Source organism: Trichechus manatus, unplaced genomic scaffold (assembly GCF_000243295.1).
Source record: "Trichechus manatus latirostris isolate Lorelei unplaced genomic scaffold, TriManLat1.0 scaffold00035, whole genome shotgun sequence".
Classification (NCBI taxonomy): Eukaryota; Metazoa; Chordata; class Mammalia; order Sirenia; family Trichechidae; genus Trichechus; species Trichechus manatus.
Window position 1 is genome coordinate 14,262,206 of NW_004443971.1, and position 27,627 is coordinate 14,289,832.

Here is a 27,627-nt window from a genome sequence, read left to right on the forward strand (position 1 = left end):
CCCTATACACCTGTCTAATCTTTGGCTGAAGAGTGAACCTTGGGAGTGACTTCCGTACTGAGTTAACACGGTATCCGGGGGCCATACTCTTAGGGTTTCTCCAGTCTCTGTCAGACCAGCAAGTCTGGTCTTTTTTGTGTGAGTTAGAATTTTGTTCTACATTTTTCTCCAGCTCTGACCAGGGCCCTCTACTGTGATCCCTGTCAGAGCAGTCGGTGGCGGTAGCCGGGCACCATCCAGTTGTTTTGAGTGGTAGAAGAAATTTAACACTCAATCCGTAACTCCAACTTAAATACTTTCCACTTAAAAACGTTTATTAAAATAAAGATCAAACATAAAAAAGAATTACCAGAATGCCAGCCCTTTGCGTAGTACCTGAAGAAGCAGCAAAAAAGAAATAATAAAATTCTCTCTGCAGACCTAAGTGGGGAGGCGGGAGAAGACTGCCCCGACCCCAGCCAGCAGCCTGCTGGTGTACTGAGGAGAGCCCTGGGAAGTTCTCTGGTGTCAGGCCTCAGCGTTCCAGAGAAGTGCTCACCACAGCAAGGGCCCAAGAGACACAGACACCTAAGCCCAGAGAACAGATTATCCTGAGAGGATATAAACTTCAGGAAGTTGATTGGAGAACTGGAAGTTGGGAACAAACAATACTCTGACAGCTCGTGAAGGCTGAAGAGGTGGAGGCCCTGCCCTGAGCCTCTAACTGCCCTTGGGCTCCAGGATCTGCCGGATGTAGTTGACCACGTTGCTGTGGAGCTGGGAGGCAGTGGAGGCAAAGGTCTCCTTGGCGAGAGCCCGGGCCACCTCACTGCCACTCACCATCGCGTGGTACAGTGGAAGGGTGTACTTCTGCTTCCCCTGCATGAGACACACATACACACAGCCTGAGCAGCCTGCTCGGTGGGTCTGGCCAGCCCACCAGTGTAATAGCAGTCACGGTCAGGTGCCAAAAGGGACGTGGGTATCACTGCTGGAATGAGGAGCTTCCCAGAGATAAGTGCTCTAATTCTGGCATCTTCTTAGGGGCCAAAGACCCATGGAGCTAGATCCCAATATTCACTACAATCCATGGTAGCATAAGGATGTCTACATTCAACAAAACAATCAGGAGAACTGACATAACGGGGCTCCAAACCTTTAGAAAGCTGTTGGTGGCTAGCCACCACGTTAATCAGAGATAGGCAGATACCACATAAAGTCCAATCGCAGTGAAGCAAAAGAAGATCCACAAGTCAAGTTCACATAACATAAGCCAGCGACATCACAAGCTTCTAAAATCCAGAGGCTTGGCGAGGCCTTCAGAGGGCCCCCAATACCTCCAAACAGGTACTATCTCAAAGGGCTGGGGGAGTCAGTGTTGCTTTACATCCAGCCCAGCTCCCTCCCTGCTCTGGAATCTGATAACTTCACCAAAAGAGCCCTAGGCCCTTCCCCAGCAGGGAACTCTGACAGAGTGATCTGGAATCCTGCTGGTGTCTCAATTTTTCCCAAGTCACAGGGCTTCCCCAGGGAGCAGAGATCAATACTCTTATCCTCCACTAATCTTTCTGGTCCTCTGACCCTTCCCTCTTGTCTTTTCCTGAAGATCAGCTCCCACCCCTGCCCCCCATTATAAACTATGCTTCTCAGTTTGGGGTTAGTTCTGACCAGCTCTGATTGTTTCTTCCTCGGGCCTCACCAGCTGATCTGCAAAAGGCTCCCCAACCAACACACAATGGAATACTACTCAGCCATAAAGAGAAATAAAGTCCTGACACATGCCACTTCATGGATGAACCTTGAAAACATCATACTGAATGAAAGAAGTCAGTGGCAGAAGGACTAGTATCATATGATATCATTTGTATGACATACGCAACTATATAGAAACCCAAGATTATTAGGGGGCACTGAGTTTATGTTAATGGCGGTGGAATGACTTGGAAAAGGACAGTGAGAATGGCTGCACAACAAGAATGTAATAATCAATGTCACTGAATTATACATGCAGAAAAACTCGTAGAGATAGCATGCTTTGTTAGGTATATTTTCACCACAATTAAAAAAAAGCTCTCCAAGCTCATAGGCTTCCCTTCCCCCAGGGCAAGGCGTCCACAAGGCCCACTTCACAACATGACTGCTGAACAGGGTCCTCCATCAGGCCATCTCCCCTCCTCAGCTCCAGAGAAGGTCAGTATGCGCCCCAGGCCCCACCCTGTGCCTGCGGAGCCGTGTAGGCATGTAGGTGAGAGTCACTCACCTGGCTCTGTAGGAACTCTCTCACTTTCCAGAAATCCTCCTGGTGGTCATTCTTGAGGACAATTTGGCCCCATCGCAGCCTTAGCTCTGCATTCCGGGCGTTTGAGATGTTTGGGTATGTCTCTCCAAGTTTTTTCACGTTCCCTATAAAAGATAAAACGGCTGTTAAGAACTCTGCCAGCAGAGTCATGTGTCAGAGGCCTAACTCCAGGTGTGGAAAGGCCCTGCTCTCAGGGACATGCAGTGTCTCCCCTCAGGCCCTCCAAAAACACAGGGAACAGACTTCAAGGAGGTTCCCCACCACCCACTTGACCATTCGTATCTATTCGTTTCACGCTCAGAAATGGCAATGTCCTATTCTCATACTTACCTTCATTCCACCAAACGTCTCCTTAGTATTAGTACAAGCCTTTTGCCCTTTTCTTACAATCATCCTATTTTTCCTTCCCAGATTAAAGCACATGTATCTCCCTAAAATATCCTGCCCTACTTTCTCTTTGACCACTAACCTGTTAAAAGTCATCTCTGCTTTAATTTTTTTTTTAGTAACACCACTTGGTAACTATTATTTCTGACTGAGAGGCAGCATAGCATTCATCGTTAAGAGCTTAGGCTGAGTAGGTTCACATCCCAGTCCCACCATTTATGGGACCTACTTCTGCCTCAAGTTCATGCTGTTACCTGGGGATTGTAATCACAGTACCTACTTCATCTACCACCTGTCTGTTAACTTGTTGTACTATGTCAGCCTGCATGTTGCTATGATGCTGGAAGCTAGGCCACCAGCATTTCAAATACCAGCAGGGTCACCTATGATGGACAGGTTTTAGCAGAGCTTCCAAACTAAGACAGACTAGGAAGAAAGGCCTGGCAATATACTTCTGAGCCTTATTCAAGTTCACATTCTCCTCTGGACCACCAGCAGCCTAGTGCCTCAGCACCTGGGCTCTATCCACGACAAAGCTGCCTGGGTTCCTACCTCGGCTCTGCTATTAACTAGCTGGGAGGTCAAGGGTGTGTTACTTTACCTCTCTGAGAATTAGCCAATGAAAACCTTATGGATCACAACAGAACCTTGTCCAGCTCGCTTGCTTTGGACAGATCGTCAGGAGGGATCAATTACTAGAGGGAGACATCATGTTTGGTGAAATAGAGGGCCAGCAAGGGCGACGGAGGTCCTTGGTGAGATGGCAGCCGTGACACTGGACTCGAGCATGCCAGTGGTCGTGAGCATGATGCAGGACCAGGCTACGTTTTATTCTGTTGTACATTAGATCACTGTGAGTCAGAGTCAACTTGACAGCAGCTACTTATCTACCTACCTACTTCACAGAGTAGTTCTGAGAGTCGACGGCCTGCCTTTACTATTTCCTTCCCCATGCACTTATATGTATAACCTGTACCCTTCTGTCGCCACACTCCTTGCAGAAGTGCTGTGTTCGCCTGCCAGCCTCCTGATGACATCCGGCAGTCACCCAGGGCAAGTGTCACACCTTCTTTTCTGAGTCTCTCTCTGGCCCCCATATTATCAGCTCTTCACACAAGGAGCCTCGATTCACCACGCTGAAAGAAATAACCCACATTTTCTTACCCGGAGGGAGAGGGGACTTCTGGAGGATCTTATCTAGGAAGTAGACCAGCTGGTAGGTCTTCCAGGGAGAGATGGCCACAGCGTTGATGGCCTTCATGTCCAGCTCCTTGGTCACCCAGAGCTGGGCCAGCTCTTCAGCAGGCTTCATGAGTGAGTCCCCAGCGGAGAGGTCAGGGAGGTAGGGGGGCCAGCCAGGGGTATTCAGCCATCGATCAAACTCAAAACCTGTTTAGAAGGAGAGAGAAGATACCATCCAATGTCTCTGGCAGAGTCATGGTCAACTTGCCCAAACAACTCCCAGACACCTCAAGCTCCGTTCTGCCTCTCTCCACCCCAAACTCTCTCTGAATTTTTAACACCACTTTCCCACCGCGACTTGTTCCAGCAAGCTCCCAGTTATAAGACTGGACTGTACCTTGTTCTACAGTTTAAAAAAAAAAGTGTTTTTTTTTTTTGCTCCAAATGAACATTGTGTCATCAGAGCCAGGCTGATAGATGCTTTCCCAGCCTTATTCAAGTTCACATTCTCCTCTGGACCACCAGCAGCCTAGTGCCTCAGCACCTGGGCTCTATCCACGACAAAGCTGCCTGGGTTCCTACCTCGGCTCTGCTATTAACTAGCTGGGAGGTCAAGGGTGTGTTACTTTACCTCTCTGAGCCTCAGCTCTATCTGTAAAACGAGGGTGGCCCCAGCTTGCTTACGGAGCCCTAGTAGTACAGTGGTTAGAGCATTCGGCCACCAACCAAAAGGTCTGTGGTTCGAATCCACCAGTCACTCCACGGGAGAAAGATATGGCAGTCTGCGTCTGTAGATTTACAGCCTTAGAAACCCTACAGGGCAGTTCTATGCTGTCCTATAGGGTTGCTATGAGTCGGAATCGATTCAACAGTAGCGGGTTCTGTCTTGCTGGGTAAGGATTATACTGCCTCATGCATAGAAAGCACTATTATTAGCTGTTGTCTGCTATGGAATCTTGTAACCTTGAAATGCAGGCCTCCAACCAGAGAGTAGATGCTGCTAAGGCCTGATCAATCCCAGCTGTAATCCCAGCGTGGCTCAGAGCACACAGCACGCAGCAGGGCACATCTAATGGACTGTCTTATCCGTGGGTCTCCACGCTCCCTCAGGAGACAGTGCCTCCCAGATCTCACTCAGGGCAGCCACCGGGGCTTCCCTTCATTCAGAATTTGCCCGTACGAGGCAACTCATGCTCCTAAGGCAGGGGCTGCCCTATGAGTCCAGCCTGGGCCTCAGCAGCAGCTCTCTGGGGAGTTAAAGAGCTGATGATGTGTGTCCAGGTGCAAGCAAAACAAGAAAAAGAAAGTAGAGAAAGGAAACAAAAATGGGAGAAATAAGCAGAGAGGAGTAAAAAGAAGCCATGTTTTTCATCTCAAGCCTGGGACCCTGGGTTTGTTCCCTAAAATGCCACTTTTTAAATGACTTTGATCCAAAATTTTCCTACTCCACCTTGGGTTTTCCCAGCGTAAAGTAGATATAATTCTCTCCTGTCTGCTGGAAGCCTGTGGGCCAGTTCTTCTGCTTACCTGGAATGGAATCCACTTTCCTTTTCTTTAGCTCAGGGAAATAGTCCAAGTAGAATTCCAGAAAGTCATCAGCTAAGATACTTTGGAATTTAAATTCATCAACATAGGCCTGTGAGAAGGGAGGTGCTTTTCAGATCCTCTCTGGATCCCTCGGGGAGGAGGCCCCCTACATTTCTTGGGCCCTCCTCCAATCCCCTAGCTCATCTGCCCCCTGCAGCTACCCCTGTACTCTGGCCCAGCTGCCTTATCTGTTCCTCTTCCTTCTCCCCTCATTTGAGAGTTGACTATACCTTAAGAAAATTGTCAAACTGATCCTGATCACCCACCAAGTGGGCCAGGTAGGAGACAAAGCAGAAGCCTTTCTCGTAGGGGGTTTCGTTATAGGTGTCATCTGGGTCAACACCTGGCAGAGGAGAAAACGGACAAGATGTGAGCACTTATAACCTGTAGTCCTTGTTGCCCTTTTCTGGCTCCAGATTCAAAGACCAGCTAAAGAACAGATCAGAATTCAGCTTCCCCAGAAACTACAAGGCCAAAAATGTTTCCAGATCCATTCAAAGAAGACCTTAAAGTTATTAACTATGCACCCAATAAGAGGACAAAGAAACCAGCCTTTCCGAGGAGTTGGCAAGCTTCCTTATCCCTACGATATGCTTTGCTCAGGTGGGCTCCATCAGTTCTTAGGCTTGAGTAAAGGGCACAGTTCCCTCTCCAGTCCTATTAGTTACCACCTACATACCTGACCACCCCGGCCCAGAACAATGTTCTAGACTAAAACGAACTAATTACCAGTCTACAAAAAGTTCGTTTTCAAAGTCAGGGGCATTGAGGAACAGCAGTTTTAATTGTACAGAAAGGTTTTAGATTAGTCATACAAGGAACTAAAAACAAACAAACAAAAAAAAAAAACTGTGAGAAAATAAAGAAGCTCTGAACTTAGAGCCAGAGGACCTGGATCGGAGCTCTGGTCATGCCCTGATTAGATGCACAACCTTGGACAAGCCATTTAACTTGTTTGAAGCTTAGTCCCATCCTCTGTAAAATAAGGCCAACTCTTACTCTACAAAACTCACAGGTCTGACTTGATGATAAAAAAGGAATGGGATCTAAGATACTCCACTGGTCTCACCCCACCTGGAGCAAGGGAGAATGAAGAAAACCAGAGTCACAAGGGAAAGGTTAGTCCAAATGACTGATGGACCACAAGTATTACATCCCCAATCAGACTGAGTCCAGCACAACTAGATGGTGCCCAGCTACCACTACCGACTGCTCTGACAGGGATCACAATAGAGGGTGGACAGAGCTGGAGAAAAATGTACAACAAATTTAACTCACAAAAAAAAAAAGACCAGACTTACTGGTCTGACAGAGACTGGAGAAACCCCAAGTTTGGCCCCCGGACACCTTTGTAGCTCAGTAATGAAGTCACTCCAAGGTTCACCGTTTGGCCAAAGACTAGACAGGCCCATAAAACAAAACAAAACTAAACGGGCACACCAGCCCAGGGGCAAGGACTAGAAGGCAGGAGGGGACAGGAAAGCTGGTAACGGGGAACCCAAGGTCGAGAAGGGGAGAGTGTTGACATGTTGTGGGGATGGTAACCAACGTGACAAAACAATATGTGTACTAATTGTTTTAACAAGAAGGTAGTTTGTTCCGTAAACGTTCATCTAAAGCACAATAAAAACCAAAAGGAATGGGAAAGCACCTTGTAAAATTATATGGACCTGTACAAATGTAAAGTGGTAGTGAGGTCATTAAAGACTGCACAGAACCAGACAGAACTCCTATCTTGCTGAAATGGCTGGGGTTCAGTCTGCCCAGAGGCCAGGGAATGGTTAAAAAGAGCACCCTCCTAAAGCAGGTATTCTAAGTGTGCACTGATCAACATGAAGCTCGGACCAACTTGGGGCTCTGTGCTCAATTCAGGGGAGAGGATGTCAGAGAGAGGACCTGGTTCGATCTTCACTCGGAGCTTGTTGAGTGGGTGATCCTCGCCAGTGATGTCCATGTGCTGCCGCAGCAGAGCCCGCCCCGCAGCAGCTTCCAAGCAGGTGTAAGCAGCCCCTGCAGTAAAAATAAACCATAAACCCCAAGAGTTTGTCTCAGACATCCAAGGACACCTTCCTGACAGAAGAGGCTGTGCTGCCCCCTGATGGTCACAAGGAGAACAATGGCAGATACCCTCCTGGGGACCAGAGGGCAAAAAGGGTCACTGACAGACACCCTGACTCAGCTCCTATCAAGCTGTGGGTCCAAAGGACTTGGTTAGCGTAGACTGTCGGTGTCTCCCATAAATGAGGACTGGGGGAAAGGGAACACACTCATCTGCAGATACAGGTTTGGTGGTGAATACTTCCACATATATAATTGTAAGTGATGCTTACGTACCAATACAGTCAATAGAGCACACGAGGGCAACAGTCAGGGCAACGTCTTAGACATAACCAAATACCTCATGGGACAAAGTTCCAAGGCTCAAGGACAAAAGACCACGAACTCGGGGGACATCTATGTCACCTGGCACTACACAGTACATAAAGACAAAGTTCTGCATCCTACTTTGGTGAGTAGTGTCTGAGGTCTTAAAAGCTTGCCAGTGGTCATCTAAGATATAACTATTGGTCTCTTTCTATCCGGAGCAAAAGAGAATTAAGAAAACCAAAGACCCAAGGGAGCAAGCAGTCCAAAGGACTAATGGATCAAATGAAACACTGCCTACGTGACTCTGAAACCTGAAGAACTAGATGGTGCCCGGCTACCAGTACCGCCTGCTCTGACTAGGGTCACAACAGAGGGCCCGGGACAAAGCAGCAGAAAACTCGTAGAACAAAAAATCAAATTCACAAAAAAGACCAGACTTACTGGTCTGACAGAGACTGGAGGAATCCCCGAGACTATGGCCCTAAGACACCCTTCTGAACTGGAACTGAAGCCATCACCGGAGACTACCTTTCAGCCAAACGATAGACAGGCCCATAAAATAAATAACAACACCCAAGAGGAATGTGTTCCTTAAAACAATCTGTTATACGAGATCAAAAGGGCAACATTTGCCCAAAAGCAAAGATGAGAAGACAGAAAGGGGCAGCAATTTGGGATGAAAGGAAACAGGGAACCTAGGACAGAAATGAGGGAGGGCGGGCACATTGTGGGGAATGGAACCAATGTCGCAGAACACTTTGTGTACCAACTATCAAACAGGAAACTAGCTCTGTAAACTTCCATCTGATGTACAATAAAAAATTTATTTAAAAAAAAAACAAAGTTTTCATACATGCTACGACATGGATGAACCTTGAAAACATAAGGCTGAGTGAAATAAGCCAGACACAAAAGAACAAAGGCTGCTTGATCCCACGTATACGAAACAGCTAGAACAGGCAAATATATATACAGAATGTAGACGAGTGCTTACCAGCGGCTGGGGGAGGGGGGAATGGGAAGTTATTGCTTAACAGGTACTGAGTTTTTTTGGAGGGGTAATGAAAAAGTTTTGGAGACAAACAGTGGTGAACTATATTCAAACTATGTGAATGTAAGTAATGCCACTGAATTGTATGCCAAAAAATGGTTAAAATGGCCAATTTTACGTTATCTATTTCTACCACAAAAAAAGGGAAAAAAAGAAAAAAAAAAAAGGAGTGGAGGAATCATTTACATCTGTTCCTCTGACAATTAACTTTCCCTGTCAATGTACTGTTATTTTTCAAGATAGTAGTTCAATCTTCTATGAAAACTTAGAATATTTTCATCTGACTGTTCCTGTGAGAAATGAGAAACAGATACAATTCTTCTAAGAGTCTCCAAGGCCCCTTCCGGCTCTAACACAGCCTGAGGAACGGTGGAGGGGGAGGGGACCCAGTTTTTTAACCAGCCATGCTGCAACATACTAGACCTTCTGACTCCTGGCAAGTTACTTAACCTCTCTTAGCTTCAGTTTCTTCATCTGCTCAATGGGATAATAATATTTGCTCTGTTGGATTCTTAGGGCCTAATTATGAGCCTGTTTACAAATAGACTCTTGCTGTATATACTTTGGATGAAAATGTAAGTTTGTATGAACTTTCTGGGAGGCGATGGGACAACATATACTAAAAAGCCTTAAAAATGTTCAGACTCAGAAATTATGTTTCTAGCAATTTATCCTCAATCAACTAAAAAAATCTGAGACATGCACCCAGATTTATTTGTAAGGATGTTTGCCAAAATATTTCAATGGAAAATTGGAAACAATCTATCTAACAACTGGTGATGGACTGAATAAATTATGAACCATCCATACTGTGCAGTCTTAAAAGAAAATTTAATGACTTAGGAAAATGTTTAACATTATGAAGCCATAAAAAAAAACCCGGTGGTAAAAACATGTATGGTCTGATAATTCACACCACACACACACAGAAAAATGTCTGAAAGGATATCGTCTTAGTTATCTAGTGCTGCTGTAACAGAAATACCACAAGTGGATGGTTTTAACAAAGACAAATTTATTCTTTCACAGTCTAGGAAGCTAGAAGTCTGAATTCAGGGTGCCAGCTCCAGGGGAAGGCTTTTTCCCTCTGTTGGCTCTGGGGGAAGGTCCTTGTCGTCCATCTTCCCCTGCTCTAGGACCTTCTCAGTCCAGGGACCCCAGGTCCAAAGGACGCACTCTGCTCCTGGCACTACTTTCTTGGTGGTATGAGCACCCCTATCTCTCTGCTGGATTCTGTCTTTTATCTCAAGAGATTGATTTAGAACACAACCTAATCTTTAGTAGATTGAGTTCTGCCTCATTAACATAACTGCCTCTAATCTTGCCTCATTAACATCACAGAGGTAGGATTTACAACACATAAGTCACATCAGAGGACAAAATGGTGAACACTCACTCACACAGTATTAGGTGATTGTTTTTAAGTAAACAACAATCAGGGCGTAGCCAAGGTGATACATATTTTTAGGGGACACAATTCCTAACAGATATGTACACTGATTACCCGGACAGTGAAATTATTGGTATGTTTTTTCTTTGTGTGTGTTTTTTTCTATATATGCCAAATATAGATCTTGATCAGAGAAAATAAAGTAACAAATGTCATATTTGTTAATCAATGGGACAGTGTAGTGAAAGTGCAGGCCGTGGTGTCTCCCTCCTCCACAATCACCAGCTAAGTGCTTGGGCGCATTTCTTAGCCTCCCTGAGTGGTAGTTTTCTCACATACAAAATGGAAATAATAGTATCTATCTTGTAGGGCTACTGTGAAATTGTTGAATGATCTATTTTTTTATACGGTACCTAGCACAAAGCTGGCACGCAGGTGTTCAATACAAGGTAGTGATTATAATGATTTTATGATTCATAAAATTAACCAGCCATCTGCGTGAATGACCTGGGTAACTCTCGCCTCTGGAGGTTATGCCTGGTTTTAGAAAGAACAGAGCATCAAGCGTGGCTTCAGCTTCGATGGTTGGGATGGCGGGGATGAGAGGTTGTAGAGACTATGGGGGGTGAAAAGGTAGTTTCACTCTTAGTTCACTCATTCCACATACATTACTTGAGATTCTCTCTCTTCTATTACTCCCTACTGGTTCTAGTGACATGCAGTGAAGTGTGAAGTATTTACTTAAAAACAACTTTGGTCTAGATTTAGCTCTCCATGGCCTTTCACCCGAGCTTTCTGTAATACTACCCCTCCCACCTTCACGCCCACCTCTGTCCCCAACTCCCAGAAGAATCTCATACGGGCTCATGGGCTGTGGAATGGGGGGTGGTACCTGGGAGCGGCTTACCAAACAGCGTCGTGGAGATCCTCCTCTGGGCATACATGGTGAAGCCCTCATTGAGCCAGAATTCGCCCCAGTTGGCATTGGTGACCAGGTTCCCAAACCAACTGTGGGAGATCTCATGGATGATGACGTCGGCCAAGGAGCGATCCCCTGCCAGCAGGCAGGGGGTGACAAAGGTCAGACAAGGGTTCTCCATTCCTCCAAATGGAAAGGATGGCGGCATGAAAAGCACGTCATACCTGCGGGGAAGCGAGGGTCACAGAGGCCCCAGCTCCCCAGAGCAGACCTTGCCTAACTTGCCCGAGCAGTGACTTCCCCAGCCTACTTCCAGGCTCCAAGAGACATGGCCACTAACCAGGCCGTGTACGCCATGGGCCCAGTGCTCAAAAGGAAGCCCAGGCTCCTCAGTCCTTCTCCCAAGTGGCAACCCCGATGGACTGGGACTTCCCTTTTCCAAGGGGTGTTTGCTCACTCAGAGGCAGCTCTCCAAGTCCTTTTGGTCCCCTCCCCCCTTCCAAGAGGGGTGTGAACATATCATCAGCTCTATAAACACTTGGCTCACTGCAGATTGCTGGGGTCATAAAGGCCAAAGTGGACCCTAATTCTCCAAGCAGACTGAAGTCTGGGGATGTCAAAGGAAAACATGGAATGTGAAGCTACTTCCAGCACAAGGAAAGAGAAATCAACAAAATTCCCGACAAGTGTATCCTGATCCCCAAACTTGGCAATCGTGAAGCACATTTTTATCATCTCAGGAACCCTCTCTCCCAAGGCCCCCTCCTCAGCAATAATGGAGGAGGCTGGTTCATCCCTTTTTGTTTCTCTTCTTCCCTCCTTCACCTCTGGGATTTGGGAGACCTTGGTCTAGGAGACAGAAGGGAGAGAAGCAGCACCAGAAAAGAGAGAGAGGGAAACCAGAGACTTGGTTTAACAGAAGACACTGAAGTCAATGTGATACTACACCTTCCCCAGACGTAGGGTCCGAAAAGCTTCTCTCCGGTTGCCAAAAATTCTTCTATCACCCCATTGTACTCCTCCTTGGCAGCCTCAATCAGGCAGGGCTCAGCCCACACACGGCTCCTACAGACAAGAGAGCAAAGAGACCAGAGTGGTGTTTAAAAACCACCTAGGTGACTTGACTCTGAAAACACAAGGAGGGGCAGAAAATTGGCCTCAGTCTCACATTTGAACCAAATGAACGTGACAATCTGGCCAGCCACCGAGACAGGAGAGGCAAGATCAGATCACCTGCACAGGTCCAACAGACCGTTCATCATACCTGAGAAATAAGAACCCAAGACAGCCTCGCAGAGGTGGCCACGGGGCGCAAACCCACAGTGCTATAAAGCTTATGGCTCCAACACTGAATGCAATCTTGCAAAAGGTGTTAACCTCTCTGAGCCACCATTCCTCACCTATAAAAAGAGTGGTGAAGATTAAACAAGACAGCATATAAAAGCCCTTCATACAGCGGCTTACACAGTAAATGTCGGCGCCACTGTCCGTGCTTTAGGAGAGGTCCAGAAAGGATTCTCATGATACAATCTTTGGAATTCAAAGGAACCTTAAGAGACGTACCATCAATGTTAACAACGAATTAATTGTTAATCTTCCTAGGTGCAATAATGGTATTGTGGTTATAAGGGAGATGTCTTTAGTATTAGGAGAGGCATGCTGATTTACTCACTTTTAAATGGTCTAGCAGTAACAAAAACAAATCCACGCATGAATAAAATAAGGCAAAACGAATGGGTATACCTGAGTTCAATATATGATTCTTTCAATTTTCATACATTTGGAATTTTATTAATAACAACATGAGGAAACAAAGGTGAAAAGGGAAAGGAGAAGGAAAAAAAAAAAACCCACAGGAAGATCCAGTCCAACTGAAAGGCTGAGAGGGGAGAGGAGCCAAGACCTTTCACTGAATTCTGGGACGGTCTGAGCCCAGAATTCGGGGTGCTAGAGCCCCAGCCTGTGCCTGCCAGCGGGGGCCGGGACGGTCTGGGAGCTGCTCTTCCACGTGGCACACTGGAGAGCCAGAAGGCAGAGGGGGTGGAGGGCGACTTCCCCTGCTTTTGCGGAACCCAGAAACTACTCTAGCAGGAAGAAAAGGAACAGGGAAACCAGTCTCGGCATCTCGCAAGCCTCGAGTGGGGCTTGAGGCCCCTCGGACTGAAAGTCCCTCTCCAACTCCAGCTCTATGACCTGGGAATGGCATTTCAGGCTTCCAGTCGTAAGCACACTGGCAAGCAGTTTGACCGAGGCCAACAACCACTTCTCCGGTAAATGCCACGACAGGCAGGTGCGGGGTGCTGTGGAGTGAAGGAAGGACATGCAGTCCAGGCTGGGAGTTCATGGATGCCTTTCAGCATTCCGATGCCACGTGCGTGGAATTCAAAGATAAATAACACTTAGCTAGGCAAAGGAAGATGATACTCCCTGTAAAGGCCTAGCAATGGAAAGGAGTCCCTGGATGGTGCAAACGGTTAAAGCGCTCAGCTGTTAACCAAAAGGTTGATGGTTCAAGCCAACCCAGAGGCATCTCAGAAGAAAGCCCTGGCAATCTACTTCCGAAAAATCAGCCCTTGAAAACCCGACGGAGCTCAGTTCTACTCTGACACACACAGGGATTCAACTGGTAGTAATGGAAAACTACACCGTGCTTGTGAGGAACCACCAAGAGTCTGGATTACTAAAAAGTACAGTATCAAATGGGGGAGTAAGGGGGATGGCAGGAAATGGAGCAGGAGAGGCCCGAGAGGGCCAGGTCACAAAGGGTCTTATCTATCACATTACGGAGCTGGACGCTCAGAGCCATGGGAAGGTTTTAAGCAAACAAGTGATACTGTCAGATTTAGTTTGGAGACATTCCCCCGGCTGCAGTACACCTGTTAAACCCACAAAAGTGGGTGAGCTTCCCCAAGAAAAGCACGTAGGAGAGAAGACCAGGAAAAGGATGGAAGTCTGGGGAACACTGACACATAAGGGGCCGGGCAGAGAAGAGTCCACAAAGGAGACCAGAAAGGAACAGACCTAAAACTGGGACAGAGTAGTGTCATGAGAGCCAGAGGACAGTCAACAGAGGCAGATGAAAAAGGACAGAACACTAAGTTAAGGACCGAAAAGTATCCAGCGTATTGTTCATACGGAGGCCAATGGCCTCTATGATTCCAGGAGTTTCAACGGCATGACTGCAGGGGGGCAGGGGAAGGGCAGCTGGATTCCAAACGGTGAAAGCAGCAATGGAGCGGGAGGTCAAGAAGTGGAACAGTGCACATATGAGCTACTCTTATAAGAAACCTGGCTAGGAAGGGAAGGAGAGAGGGCAGTGTGCCAAGAGGGGATACAGAGTCAAGGAGTTTTTAGTTTGCGTTTACTTCCTGCTTTGTTGTAGAGCTAGGAAAGACTGGGACATGTTTACAGGTGAAAGGAGCCAACTGAGAGGCAGAGATAGCAGATCTGAAGAGAGAGGTGAGTGATGAAACAAAGCCCCGGGGGACCCAGGAAGGGACAGAAGCAAGGGCTCAGATGAAGAGATTTGGCTTGAAATAGAAGGAAGGCTGCCTCATCTTCAGAGTCCAGGTGGAGAAAGGGAAAGATGAAAGCAGATGACTTTTTAATGGAGGCTGGGAAGTTGATGTAGTCATTCATATCTGATGGATTAAATATTCTCAATAAAACAGACAAAGACCATCTGCCTGAAGTGTAGGCATGGAGTTTGAATAGGGAACATGAGGAAAACAGCAAAATCTTAGAATAGCTGAAGGGGAGTGAGATAGAAAGATAAGTTATAGGACTGTTGAGCAATACTGACCTGCAGTTGAAGACTACATTTGTTTTCTTTTTCTTGAAAAACCACATAAGTGTCTATTGAACTTTTCTTTAATTCCAGCTTTTCACCGAGGGACTAGAAATGTGTAGTGGTATCAATATGCACAGGTTCATTATTTTTTTCATCTCCCAAACACCCAGGTATAGAGGTGGAGGAAGGCAACTGTAGGATCCCTGTAGCAGGAGGACAGGGAGCAAGATGGCTTGGGTGTTTGATAAGAGACAGTCAACCAGGCACCTGGGCCAGAGAGAGAAGCCAGCCAGGAGAGGCTGACTGCCCAGAAGAAACACGTGACTTGAAGGAAGGGAGGCCCCTACGAACTCAAGCAGCAGACACAGTGGGATATAGTGGGAGTGAGGCCATCAGAGGGCCGGAAGCTTAGTGGGGTGGAGTCAGATAATGAATGAGGCCAAGGTGTTTGGATGGCTGAAGGGAGTGGAGAAGGTTCCTGGAGCAGAGGAGGTTAAGAAAGCCAGGGTGTGGGATGGGTCATCCACATGGAGCACAAAGTCACCAAAGATGATGCGATAGGGCACATGGCACAGGAGTCAAAGTCTTCAAGGAATTTCTGTGTGAACTGCTCCATCGCCAGCTTGGATGTCATAACTAAGTCCTTCAGCCCACGGTACTTCAACTTGTCACAACTACCCGAAGGTTTGAGACAAGCTAGAAGGGACCATCCAAAATACTTGCATCAGTACACACATTTCTGCCAAAGACTTAGGCTGCTCTCAGTCAAGCTGCAGTCTCATCACCAGTGGTACAGTGAAAAGCACACTGGACTTGCAACAGTAATACCTGAATTTGAATTCTAGTATCTGTCCACTATGTGGCCTTACACAAGCCACGTCACCAGAGACTCAGTTTGCTTCTCTGTGAAATGGAGATGCCATCTCCCTCATTGGGCTGCTGTGAGGATTAGAAGAGATTGTACCAGAGAGAGCCTACTGGAATATATCCATCACTCTCTTCCTTCTGTAATAACAGGGACTGGGCTTGGTGGCATACTTTGCCAGAAGACCTTCCCATTTAACACACCCCACATGGTACCTAGAAGGCCCTAAGATATGACCTATGATAGGGGAGGAATAAATTATGATCACCAGTTAAATGGATTCTGCCACCTGGATTTGATGTACATTACAGAGGGTTCAGAAAAATCATTATTATCTAGTATGTTTTCAATATAGTCATGCTTCGCTTTATTGCACTTCGCAGATATTGCATTTTTTTTACAAATTGAAGGTTTATGGCAACCTTGCATCAAGCAAGTCTTATCAGCACCATCTTCCCAACAGCACGTGCTCACTTCATGTCTGTGTCACATGTTGGTAACTGTCGCAATATTTCAAGCTTTTTCATTATTACTATATCTGTTACGGTGACCTGTGATCAGTGATCTTTGATGTTACCATTGTAAATGTTTTAGGGCACCACGAACCACACCTATATAAAACATCGAACTTAACTGATAAGTGTTGTGTGTGTTCTGACTGCTCCACCGACCTGCGTTTCCCCCCCTCTCTCTCCCTCTCCTCCGGCCTCCCTATTCCCTGAGACATGACAATATTGAAATTAGGCCAATTAATAACCCTACAATGGCCTCTAAGTGTTCAAGTGAAAGTAGAGTTGCACGTCTCTTACTTTAAATCAAAAGCTAGAAATGATTAAGCTTAGTGAGGAAGGCATGTCAAAAGCTAAGACAGGCCGAAAGCTAGGCTTCTTACACCGAACAGTCAGCTAAGTTGTGAATGCAAAGGAGAAGTTCCTGCAGGAAATTAAAAGTGCTACTCCAGTGAACACATGAATGATAAGAAAGTGAAACAGACTTAATGCTGATATGGGGATAGGTTTCATTTTTCCTTGGGTCTCATTATTTCTTTTTTTCCTTTTTTTTTAATTGTACTTTAGGTGAAGGTTTACAGAACAAATAGTTTCTGATATGGAGATAGTTTTAGTAGTCTGGATAGAAGATCAAACCAGCCACAACACTCCCTTAAGCCAAAACCTAATCCAGAGCAAGGTGCCAACTCTCTTCAACTCTATGAATGATCAGAAAGGTAAAGATGATGTAGAAGTTTGAAGTTAGCAGAGGTTGGTTTATGAGGTTTAAGGAAAGAAGGCGTCTCCACAACACAGAAGTGCAAGGTGAGTGCTGATGTAGAAGCTGCAGCAAGTTATCCAAAAGATCTAGGTAAGATAACTGATGAAGGTGGCTACACTAAACAACAGATTTTCAATGTAGAGGAAACAGCCTTATATTGGAAGATGTCACCTAGGACTTTCATAGCTAGAGAGAAGAAGTCAATATCTGGCTCCAAAGCTTCAAAGGACAGGATGACCCTCTTGTCAGGGGCTAATGCAGCTGGTGACTTTAAGGTGAAGCCAATGCTCACCTACCATTCGAAAAATCCTAGGGCCCTTAAGAATTATGCAAAATCTACTCTGCCTGTGCTCTGTAAATGGAACAACAAAGCCTGGATGACAGCACATCTGCTTACAACATGGTTTACTGAATATTTTAAGCCCATTGTTGAGACCTACTGCTCAGAAAAAAAGATTCTTTTCAAAACAATACTGTTCACTGACAATGCACCTGGTCACTCAAGAGCTCGGATGGAGATGTACAAGGACATTGATGTTGTTTTCATGCCTGTTAACACAACATCCATTCTGCAGCCCATGGATCAAGGGGTAATTTCGACTTTCAAGTCTTATTATTTAAGAAATACATTTCGTAAGGATACAGCTGCCACAGATAGTGATTCCTCTGCTGGATCTGGGCAAAGTAAATTGAAAATCTCTGGAAAGGATTCACCATTCTAGAATGCCATTACGAACATTCACGATTCATGGGAGGAGGTCAAAATATTAACATTAACAGGAGTTAGGAAGAAGTTGATTCCAACCCTCATGGATGACTTTGAAGAGTTCAAGACTATAGTGGAGGAAGTAACTGCAGATGTGGTAGAAACAGCAAGAGAACTAGAATCTGAAGTGGAGCCCTGAAGATATGATTGAACTGCTGCAATCTCACGATAAAACTTTAATGGATGAGGAACTGCTTCTTATGGATAAGCAAAGAAAGTAGTTTCTTGAGATGGAATCTACTCCTGGTGAAGATGCTGTGAACACTGTTGAAATGACAACAAAGGATTTAGAATACTAAATAAACTTAGCTGATAAAGCAGGGGCAGCGCCTGAAAGGACTGACTCCAATTTTGAAAGAAGTTCTACTGTGAGTAAAATGCTATCAAACTGCACCGCATGCTTCAGAGAAATCTTTCATGAAAGGAAGAGTCAATCGATGAGGCAAACTTTATTTTTGCGTTATTTTAAGAAATTGCCACAGCCACCCCAACCTTCAGTAACCACCACCCTGATCAGTCAGCAGCCATCAAGCTGAAGCAAGACCCTTCACCAACAAAAATGTTATGACTTGCTGAAGGCTCAGATGATGGCTAGCATTTTTTAGCAATAAAGTATTTTTTAATTAAGGTATGTACTTTGCTTTTTTAGACATAATGCCTTTGCACACTTAATAGACTACAGTATAGTGTAAACACAACTTTTATATGCACTGGGCAACCAAAAAATTTGGATGTTATCTGGCGCATGACAGTGTTCATTCCAGAGAAACTTAGTAAGAGTAAAGTCTCTAAAAGGTCATTCCTTTACTTACCTACTTCCCTGCCTACTGCAATGATGACATTCCTCTGCTTATCTGTTATCCTATCTATTAGGAAGACAGTCCTTCAAGAGAGGAGGGCACGCTGTCTTTTAAGACTGGCATTGTTTTGGGTGTGCTGGATGTAGATACGAATGGAATCTTATCTATTCTTCCATCTGATACCAAGGAACGAAGATTCCTGACACTGGCAGTGCTACTGAGCCCTGGGTCATGAAGTCTGAGACTTGTAACTAATCCTGTTAAGGACACCACCACCTCCAGGAACTGAGGGCAAGACCAGACATAAAGAACAGCAACAGAGACAGAAAAAGTGTCACCACTCTCCTGTCCAACCTTTCATGCTCTCACAGCAGGTTAAGCTGTGGTGCTAGGTGCCGTCCAGTCAGTTCCAACTCACAGCAACCCTAAGTACAACAGAATGAAACACTACTCAGTCCTGCGCCACCCTCACAATCGTTGCTATGTTTCAGCCCATTGTTGCAGCCACTTGTCAATAAGCTATAGTGGCAGGTAATGAGAGCCAGGAAATGCCTACACTCCTGGTCAAATTTCTTTTCTCAAGAAACCTTGAAAAATCCTTTTTTATCTCCATTAAATCCATCTAACATCATGGAAGTACCTCTGTCACCAGAGGTTTAGGTTTATGCATCTGCCACAAATAGAAAGGAGATTCTACTTCCCTCCCAAGAGGGAATTAATGAGAACAAAGTGATGTATTTCCAGGAATTAAGTGGTAGAGAAAATGAGCAAGATTTGGTGCAAAGATAAAAAAGCAAATATAGTCGCTACAAAAGAATTTAGAATTTAAAGATATTTTTAATAAAGACTGAGCTTCTAAAATTGCTGCCTAAGCTCCCTCTGAAAGCTGGCCCAGGACAGCAATTACTGCTAGCAGGTCTGATGATCTCATTCCAGACAGCGGACAGAACTGGAGGGATGGAGGGAAAAAAGAGCATTTTGCCCAGCTGGAATCATACACCATGCTCCTCTGCTGTAGAAAGGTTCCAAACTCCAGAGAGGATCTGAGATGGCCCCAAGAACCACCCCCAGCAGGTCCACTGATCAGAGTCCTCCTTGCCACTTAGTCAATTCAACTTAGCTTGTGAGCTTTTTGGCTCCTACCTGGGTCCAACTTCAGCTGAAACCAGATCTCCGACGGCCAAAGCTATCAGATAGGAGGGGATGGGCTGACACATCTGGAAGAAGAACTTATTTGGACCTCTCTTCTCCCAGGTGTTGGCACTCATCACAGCTGTGAAGCCATCTGGGACCTGACAAGACAGAAAGCTTAGGAGATTTTACCCAGAGAGTCTCCTTTTGATTAGTTTGACAAACAGCAATGACTAGCAACCTGTGTGTTGATGATAATGATCCAGAGTCCACTGTGGGGAGCACAAAGGTTTCAAGAAACTAAACCTGTGCTACACCAATGCGATTTGGAGGAAGGCTAAATGCAGTTTCTATAGGTGGGAGAATTTGGGAGTAAGGAATTTTTCACAAGTACCACTGGACTGATGTTATGATTTACCAACTGAAATGTGATCTCGAAGATCTAAAATTATTACTCCCAAGGGCAGGTGCACCTAACCTTAGTCCCCTTACCTCAATAAGGGCTGAATATTTGTATTTCACTGCAGGAGTGTCGAAGCAAGGGAAGAAGGCTCGGTTTAGCACAGCTTGACCTTGGGTATAGACAAAGGGCTTCTTCTTTCCTGCTGTCTGCTCAGGAGTCAGCCAGCAAACCTAAGAGAACAGAACATTTCAGAACTGACCCCACCTCCATGAGATCAGCCCAGCCAGAGAAAAGGAGCTGGCTGGCATGGGAGAACTTTAGGTAATCCTTAAAATCTCTGCTAGCCAGTTTGGCTGCAATTAAGACATTCTCTTATACTGTGTATTTAATCCACCCCGGAACCCATGCCAAGGTATTACCTACACTTGACAGGGTAGAACCACCACACAGGGCCTGTTCCCGTCTCCCACGGGTCATCTCAGGAATCTCAGACCTGGCCTCTGACCCTGTCCTCTGTGTCCCTCTCACCGTAGTAGTTCCTCATCAAAACACAAACATTCAAGCCACTGTATTTGGAATTGTGACAAGACACAGAAAAGGAGAACCTAACTGACTGGGAATCAACGATTAAGGTGTGTTCTCCATTCCTAAAATCTATCCGAATTCTCTATCAGCCCAGAACTAAAACGATTTCCGAGGCCAACTCTTCAGACAAAGATTGGACTGGACTGTGGGACATAAAATGATACTCGTGAAGAGTGTGCTTCTTAGCTCAAGTAGATACAAGAGACTAAACAGGCAGCTTCTGTCCAGAGGTGAGATGAGAAGGCAGAGACGGTTAGGAGCTGGCTGAATGGACATAGGGAATCAGGGGCGGAAAGGGGAAGTGTGCTGTCACAGTATAGGGAGAAGAATTAGGGTCACATAACAATGTATGTATAAATTTTTGTATGAGACTAACGTGAATTGTAAACTTTCACTTGAAGTACAACAATAGACAAAAAAGTCTATCTTTTCAGAATAGATGTATTTTACATTACAGGCACTGGTTATATAATTCTTAATTTGTCTTCTGTTAGCCCTTAAATCAAGGGCAAATCTGAAATGATACAACCCAGTTTTTGCCCACAACGAAAAGGAGTTCACTTACAACACAGACCTAACTGGTAGGGAGGAGGGCCGTCATTTAGAATTTAGAGAAGGACTAGATTATTCCAGGAAGGTTTCATAGGGGAAGCAAAACTTTCTGGTTGGGCCTGCAAAGATGGGCAGGATTTAGATGTTGGAAAGAAGAGAAGACATTCTTGGAGAAGTGAGCAGCAGTCTGAGTAAGAGCATGGACAGTAGCGGGCTCTGGGAACTGGGGGCAGGTTTTGGATACAGAGTGGTGGGAGGATGAAGGAGCAGGTATAACAAAGGGCCTTGGTGGGAGGATGAAGGAGCAAGTATAACAAACGGCCTTGAATACAGAAGTATTTGAGACAGATTTTAAGAGGCATAAGGAAGCCACATTGGGATGTTGGGTTATTCTTTGCTTGAGTTTTTTTTTTGTGTATGTGTGGGTGTGTGAAAATTTTAATGAGTTTCCTTCCAAAGAATACAGCATGGATAGGGAATAAAGGAATAAGTCCACAGGGAGAAACCTGACAAACACTACTTTGGCTAGGTGATCAAGGTCAACATCAACAGTCTTATATCATGTTGACAGTAGGTACACTCAAAAGGTGTGATGAAAATGGTACTTTACGTCTGTGATCTTCTGCTCAAAAACCCATAAACCCAGTTTAATCCTGAGAAAAACATCAGACCAATTCCAATTGAGGGGCATCCTACAAAATACCTGACAGCACTTCTCTAAACTGTTAAGGTCATCAAAAACAAGTCTGAAAAACTGTCACAGCCAAAGGGAGTCTAAGGAGACATGACAGTTAAATATAATGTGGTATTCTGATCAGATCCCAGAATAAAAACAGACATTAAGTGAAAATTAAGGAAATCAGAACTATGGACTTTAGTTAATAATATCAATATCAGTTCATTAATTGTAACATATATATCATACTAATGCAAAATGTTAATATGTAAAATGTGAGTGTGTGTGTGTGTGTGTGTGTGTGTATGGAGGAGGATGTGGAACTCTGTACTATCTGCTCAATTTTTCTGTTAATCTAAAGCTGTTTTAAAAAAATAGCCAATAACTAGTTGTTGTCGAGTTGATACCGACTCATGGTGACCTCACACGTGTTGGAGTAAACTGTGCTCCATACAGTTTTCACTGGCTGATTTTTCAGAAGTAGATCACCAGGCCTTTCTTCCAAGGTGCCTCTGGGTGGACTTGAACTGCCAACCTTTTGGTTAGCAGCCAAGCGCATTACTTGTTTGCACCGCCCAGGGATAAAGTTATTAATTAAAATATAATTTTAATGTGTTGACGATCAGAGCTAACATTTATAGAATCCTCATTATGTACTAAGTACCATAGAGACACTTACATAGACAACTCACATCAAGCACTTAGACTAGTGCCTGCCACATCTTAATAAATACTGGCTATTACCCCCTCTGCCATAATTTTCCTTACTCATCATTTTTGCCTGAGTTTTCAAAAGAATGATGTAAAGAAAATGAAATGACGGAAGGAGCCTGGCCACATGTACACTACCAAGAGTCTGAAGTCAGGGAGAGGCTGCTACAGTGATTAAAGCGAGGACTTTCAATGAGAAGGGCGGAGAGAAGAACTACAAGTGCCAAGGACAGTTCTTTACAAAGTGTGGACCATTATGTCTTAAAGTTATTTGATTTTGATGTTTCATTTGAGGTGTCACATTCAGCAGGCAAATTCAGGGAGGGCTTAATTTTTCCAGTTCCCCTGTTGAATTTCTAGTTCGTGCCAAAAACCAGGAACCAGAATATAATGGAGCAATCAAACATTTACAGACTTACGTTATCCCTATTGGACTTTTCCTTCGCCTTACAGTCAGCTTACATCAGGTGCTTTGGATTTTCTTTTTATTTAATTGTAAACATTTTTTCATTCATTAAAAAAAAACAAAAGCACATTGCAGGGATTACAACCAACATCACAAAACAATTTGTGTACAAATTTTTGAATGAGAAACTAATTTGCGCTATAAGCTTTCACCTAAAGCACAATAAAACTAAAAGATTTTTGCCATGAGACCAGAAGAACTAGATGATGCCCAGCTATCATTACCAAACATTTTGAGCAAAAATTTCATAGAATACTGATCGGAAGGGGGAAAACGCAGAACAGAATTTCAAATTCTCATGGACTCCAGACTTCCTGGAGCCATGAAGGTGAGGTAAACCTCTGAAACTACCGCCCTGAGATAATCTTTAAACCTTAAACCAAAAATATCCCCTGAAGTCTTCTTAAAACCATAGTTTAGCTTAACTAGTAAAAAATGTCTGCCTTAAGCATTGTGCTCTTTTAAGAACTGTTCTCTACTCCTACAGTTGTCAAATTGACAACAGCAACTGGAAAAATTAGATAGGAACCTTAGAGGGCAGTGAATTTATGTTAATGAGGAAGGAACAACCCAAAAAAAGAGGGTTGTAATGGTTACACAACTCAAAGAATGTAATCAATGTCACTAAAGGGTAAATGTAGAAACTGATGAATTGGTGTGTTTTGCTGTGTGTATTCTCAACAACAACAAAATAAACAGAATTATAAAAAAAAGAAGAAGAAGAAAAAGAATGAATCATAAGGTTCACTTATTCCCCCAGTGGTGAAAGAAGAAACAGAAACGCCCTTAGAGCCAGTTCTAGGAGCAAAGGGGAACTGCTAGCCAGATAAGCAAATTTCAATCACACACAAGTAATGAAGTGCAAAATTTGTAACCCGCCCTATCCTAGAAATGACTGGCAAGCACTACCTAAGGTCTCTCCAGGAAGGATTTCTGACTGATTCTTACAGATATGGCCCACATAGCTTTCCATCCTCTTATTTCCAATACCTGCCCCAACACACAAATTTAAAATTTGAGAGTCAACCAACAGTGACAAGGACAAGTAATTATAAAGCCTAAAAAACCCAAACCCAAACCGGTTGCATCCAGTCGATTCTGACTCACAGTGACCCTACAGGACAGAACAGAATTGTCCCAAGGGCTTCCAAGGCTGTAATCTTTAGGGATCTTTCTCCGTGTCTTCCTCCCCATAGGGAGCAGCTGGTGGATTACAGTGCCTAACCACTGCACCACCAAGGCTCCCTCTTATAAAGCCTAAACCAAGAAAAAACCAAACCCGTTGCCATCTATTCTGACTGACAGTGACCCTATAGGACAGGGCAGAACTGTCCCACAGGGTTTCCAAGGCTGTAAATCTTTAGTAAGCCAACTGCCACATCTTTCTCTCACACAGCAGCTGATGGGTTCGAACCACCGACTTCACCTTAGCAGCCAAGCGCTTTAACCCCTGTGGGCAGGGCTCCTTTGCAGGGCTCCTGTACACCCTAATTCGAGTTCTCACTTGTACTCTAATTCTTTTGTTCATTAAATCTGGAACTTTACAGGAGGAAACAAAAATAACTGTCTGGGTTTCAGAGTTGTTTTAGCCTGTGGAACTAGAAGAGCACACAGCACAAAGGACTGAGTCATCATCTGGCTAACTAACCCACACTGTCCAGGGCCACCACAAAGCAGAAATTAAGGGATTGATAGATTCATCGGCGACCTAGGCCGAAAAGCCCCGTGAAAGCATTAAAGTTCAATTTGTGAACAGCTGGCTATCCAGAAAGGATAAGGTTACCTCCTCCTGCAAAAATGGAAACTAGATATAGGGGTATGTGACGCGGGGGAATGTAGGGATGTTCTGCACAAGCCACGACAATCGCCAGGGAGGACAGGCAAGTGAGATGGAAAGAACAAATGGTCTAGCACAACTGAAAGCCAGAAGAGGGGAAGACAGGGAGCCGGTGAGGAAAAGAGGGAGCTGAGTGTGGGCGGATGAGAGGCATCCACAAGGGACACTGGGAACCCCCCACCCAGGAAGGCTGTAAGAATTTCCTTTCCTTTTCCTGGAGAAGGTGGGGTAAGTGCTGGTCTGGAGGCCGGAAAGGCGGGGAGGAAGCGGAAAGGCGAGGAGGAAGCGGCCGGGTGAGGGCTGCGGCGAGTGCTGGGGGTCTGGGCTCCGGAGGACATACTCACCCCAGGTCCCTCCCCGACGCGGTAGGTGAGCAGCACCTGGAGGTGCTCGCCAGCGCGGCAGGGTTGCGGGAAGGCCACGCACAGGACCTGGCCGTAGTGCGAGAAGGGCCGCGTGTGGAAGGGCACGGGCTCCTCGGGTGGCTCTTCGGAGGCGGGCCGCTCCCGCCGCAGCGTCGCCGCCGTCACCTCGAGGCACGGGTGCGAGTCGAGCAGCAACTCGGTGGCGCCATCGGGCACCAGGCAGCGCAGCTTCAGGGTCACTGAGCCGCTAAGCTCCCGGCTTCCCGGGCCCGGCCCCGGCGGCCCGAACTCCACCCGCAGGTCCAAATGCAAGTGCAGCATCTCGAAGGCCCGAAAATTGGAGGCCGAGGCCACGTCTACGGCTTGCGCCGAGTGCAGCGGCCGCCGGGCGCCGCCGATCGAGGGCTCGCTACTCGCCATGGTCCGGCGTCCTTGTGCTTCTGCCGGGAAAAGCCAGCCGGCTGCGCAAAAAGCCACGCCCCGAGCGCATCGCGCGTCACAGACACCAAGCTACAGGCCACACCCCGGGGGACCGTTGCTCTGCGTAGGACGATGCCCCTCTCCCAAACTTTTCTGTAGCGCAACTCTTCTAGCTTTATGCGAGTACCTTTGTTCAGGGCTTTAGACAAAAGAGGGTGGTGGGAAAATTTGGTCTACGTACATTTGCTCAAACTTATCCACTGTCGTGGCGGGACACCCTTCTCCGCTGACATTTCCTGTTTTCTAATCTTCCAGGCAGTCAAGAAGCAGCAGTCAGGAAATCAAAAGACGCATGGCATTGGGCAAATCTGCTGCAAAAGACCTCTTTAAAGTGTGGAAAAGCAAAGATGTCACCTTGAAGACTAAGGTGTGCCTGACCCAAGCCTTGGTGTTTTCAATCGCCTCATATGCATGTGAAAGCTGGACCGATGAATAAGAAGACAGAAGAACTGATGCCTTTAAACTACGGTGTTGGCGAAGAATATTGAATATACCATGGACTCCCAAAAGGTCAAACAAATCTATCTCAGAAGAAATATAACCAGAATGTTCCTTAGAAGCAAAGATGGCGAGACTATGTCTCACATACTTTGGACATGTTATCAGGAGGGATCAGTCCCTGGAGAAGGGCATCATGCTTGGTAAAGTAAAGGGTCAATGAAAAAGAGAAAGACCCTCAACCAGACGGACTGGCACAGTGGTTGCAACAATGAGCTCAAGCATAACAATGATTGTGAGGATGGTTCAGGACCGGGCAGTGTTTCATTCTGTCGTACATAGGGTCACTACAAGTCAGAACCAACTTGACGGCACCCCACAATAACAATAATCTTGCAGGAAGCAGAGGGACGCGGTGGATTGAATGCTGGTTTAGAAGGATTGGGGTTCCAGATCTCTCAGTGCTCAGCCACTTATTAGGGGTGTGTGTCACCTTGGGTTAGTCACTGAATTTTTCTGCACCTCTCTCTGTACCTGTCAAATAAAACAAACAACAACAACAAAAAAAAACCCATTGCCCTCGAGTGGATTCTGACTCATAGTGACCCTACAGGACAGAGTAGAACTACCCCACAGGGTTTCCAAGCCTGTAATCTTTACGGGAGCAGACTGCCACATCTTTCTCCCACAAAGCAGCTGGTGGGTTCTAACCTTTTGGTTAGCATAGCAGCTGAGCACTTAACCACTGTGCCACCACGGTTCCTCACCTGTAAAATAGGGATAATAAAATCTATTTCACAAAGTAATTGTGAGAATTCAATCAGGTAATGAGTGTGCATGAACACACTTGGTAAACTGCAAACCCTACACAACTGCACGGAATTCCACGTCAGATCAAGGTCCGTGCCCCGGTGACTCCAGGCACACCTACCTTTCCATTCTTCCTCAAAGGCACGGCACCTGGAATCAGCACCGCACAATTTAACACTTGGTTGTCCGTTGTGTGTCACTTATATCTCTCTACTGTATTGTATACTTTATTGAACTAGGGATATCTGTCCAATATACTTTCTCTTCTGTGCCAATCAAAGGGTTACAAAAGTAGTCAATGATGATGCTTTTACTGATCATCTAGAAAATGAGATAAAAAAAATGTAAGGAGTTTTTAATAAAAGGAAATATCCCATTATGTGCTTCCTAGTTTTATGTTGTTGAAATATATTTATGAAATTACGCTTATGGTAGATGATTTTTTAAATTCCATATAACCTCAATGTCAGTTTTATTCTTTTAATTTACTGGTTAGTAAAATCCAAAAATCTTGGAAAATCA

At 45.4% G+C, this 27,627-nt stretch overlaps 1 protein-coding gene across 1 annotated transcript; it reads right to left on the reverse strand.

The window, feature by feature from the left end:
* Positions 1-285: 285 nt before the first annotated feature.
* Positions 286-25,855, reverse strand: RNPEP (arginyl aminopeptidase). Its single transcript, XM_004375291.2, has 11 exons — positions 25,357-25,855; positions 20,275-20,415; positions 19,795-19,943; positions 12,110-12,226; positions 11,150-11,385; positions 7,331-7,444; positions 5,665-5,777; positions 5,375-5,483; positions 3,830-4,054; positions 2,240-2,382; positions 286-858 (listed from the first exon to the last, which is right to left on the reverse strand). The coding sequence occupies exons 1-11, from the start codon at positions 25,795-25,797 to the stop codon at positions 700-702; spliced, it is 1,947 nt and encodes a 648-aa protein (XP_004375348.1). The 5' UTR covers positions 25,798-25,855; the 3' UTR covers positions 286-699.
* Positions 25,856-27,627: the final 1,772 nt, after the last annotated feature.

Excerpts from the sequence above, each read along its gene's own strand:
- RNPEP (XM_004375291.2), bottom strand. The coding sequence starts at position 25,797 with ATGGCGAGTAGCGAGCCCTCGATCGGCGGCGCCCGGCGGCCGCTGCAC. Across the intron at positions 7,445-11,149 it reads GATCTCCACGACGCTGTTTG|GGGCTGCTTACACCTGCTTG; the intron begins GTAAGCCGCTCC and ends TTTTTACTGCAG. Across the intron at positions 4,055-5,374 it reads GAAAGTGGATTCCATTCCAG|GTTTTGAGTTTGATCGATGG; the intron begins GTAAGCAGAAGA and ends CCTTCTAAACAG.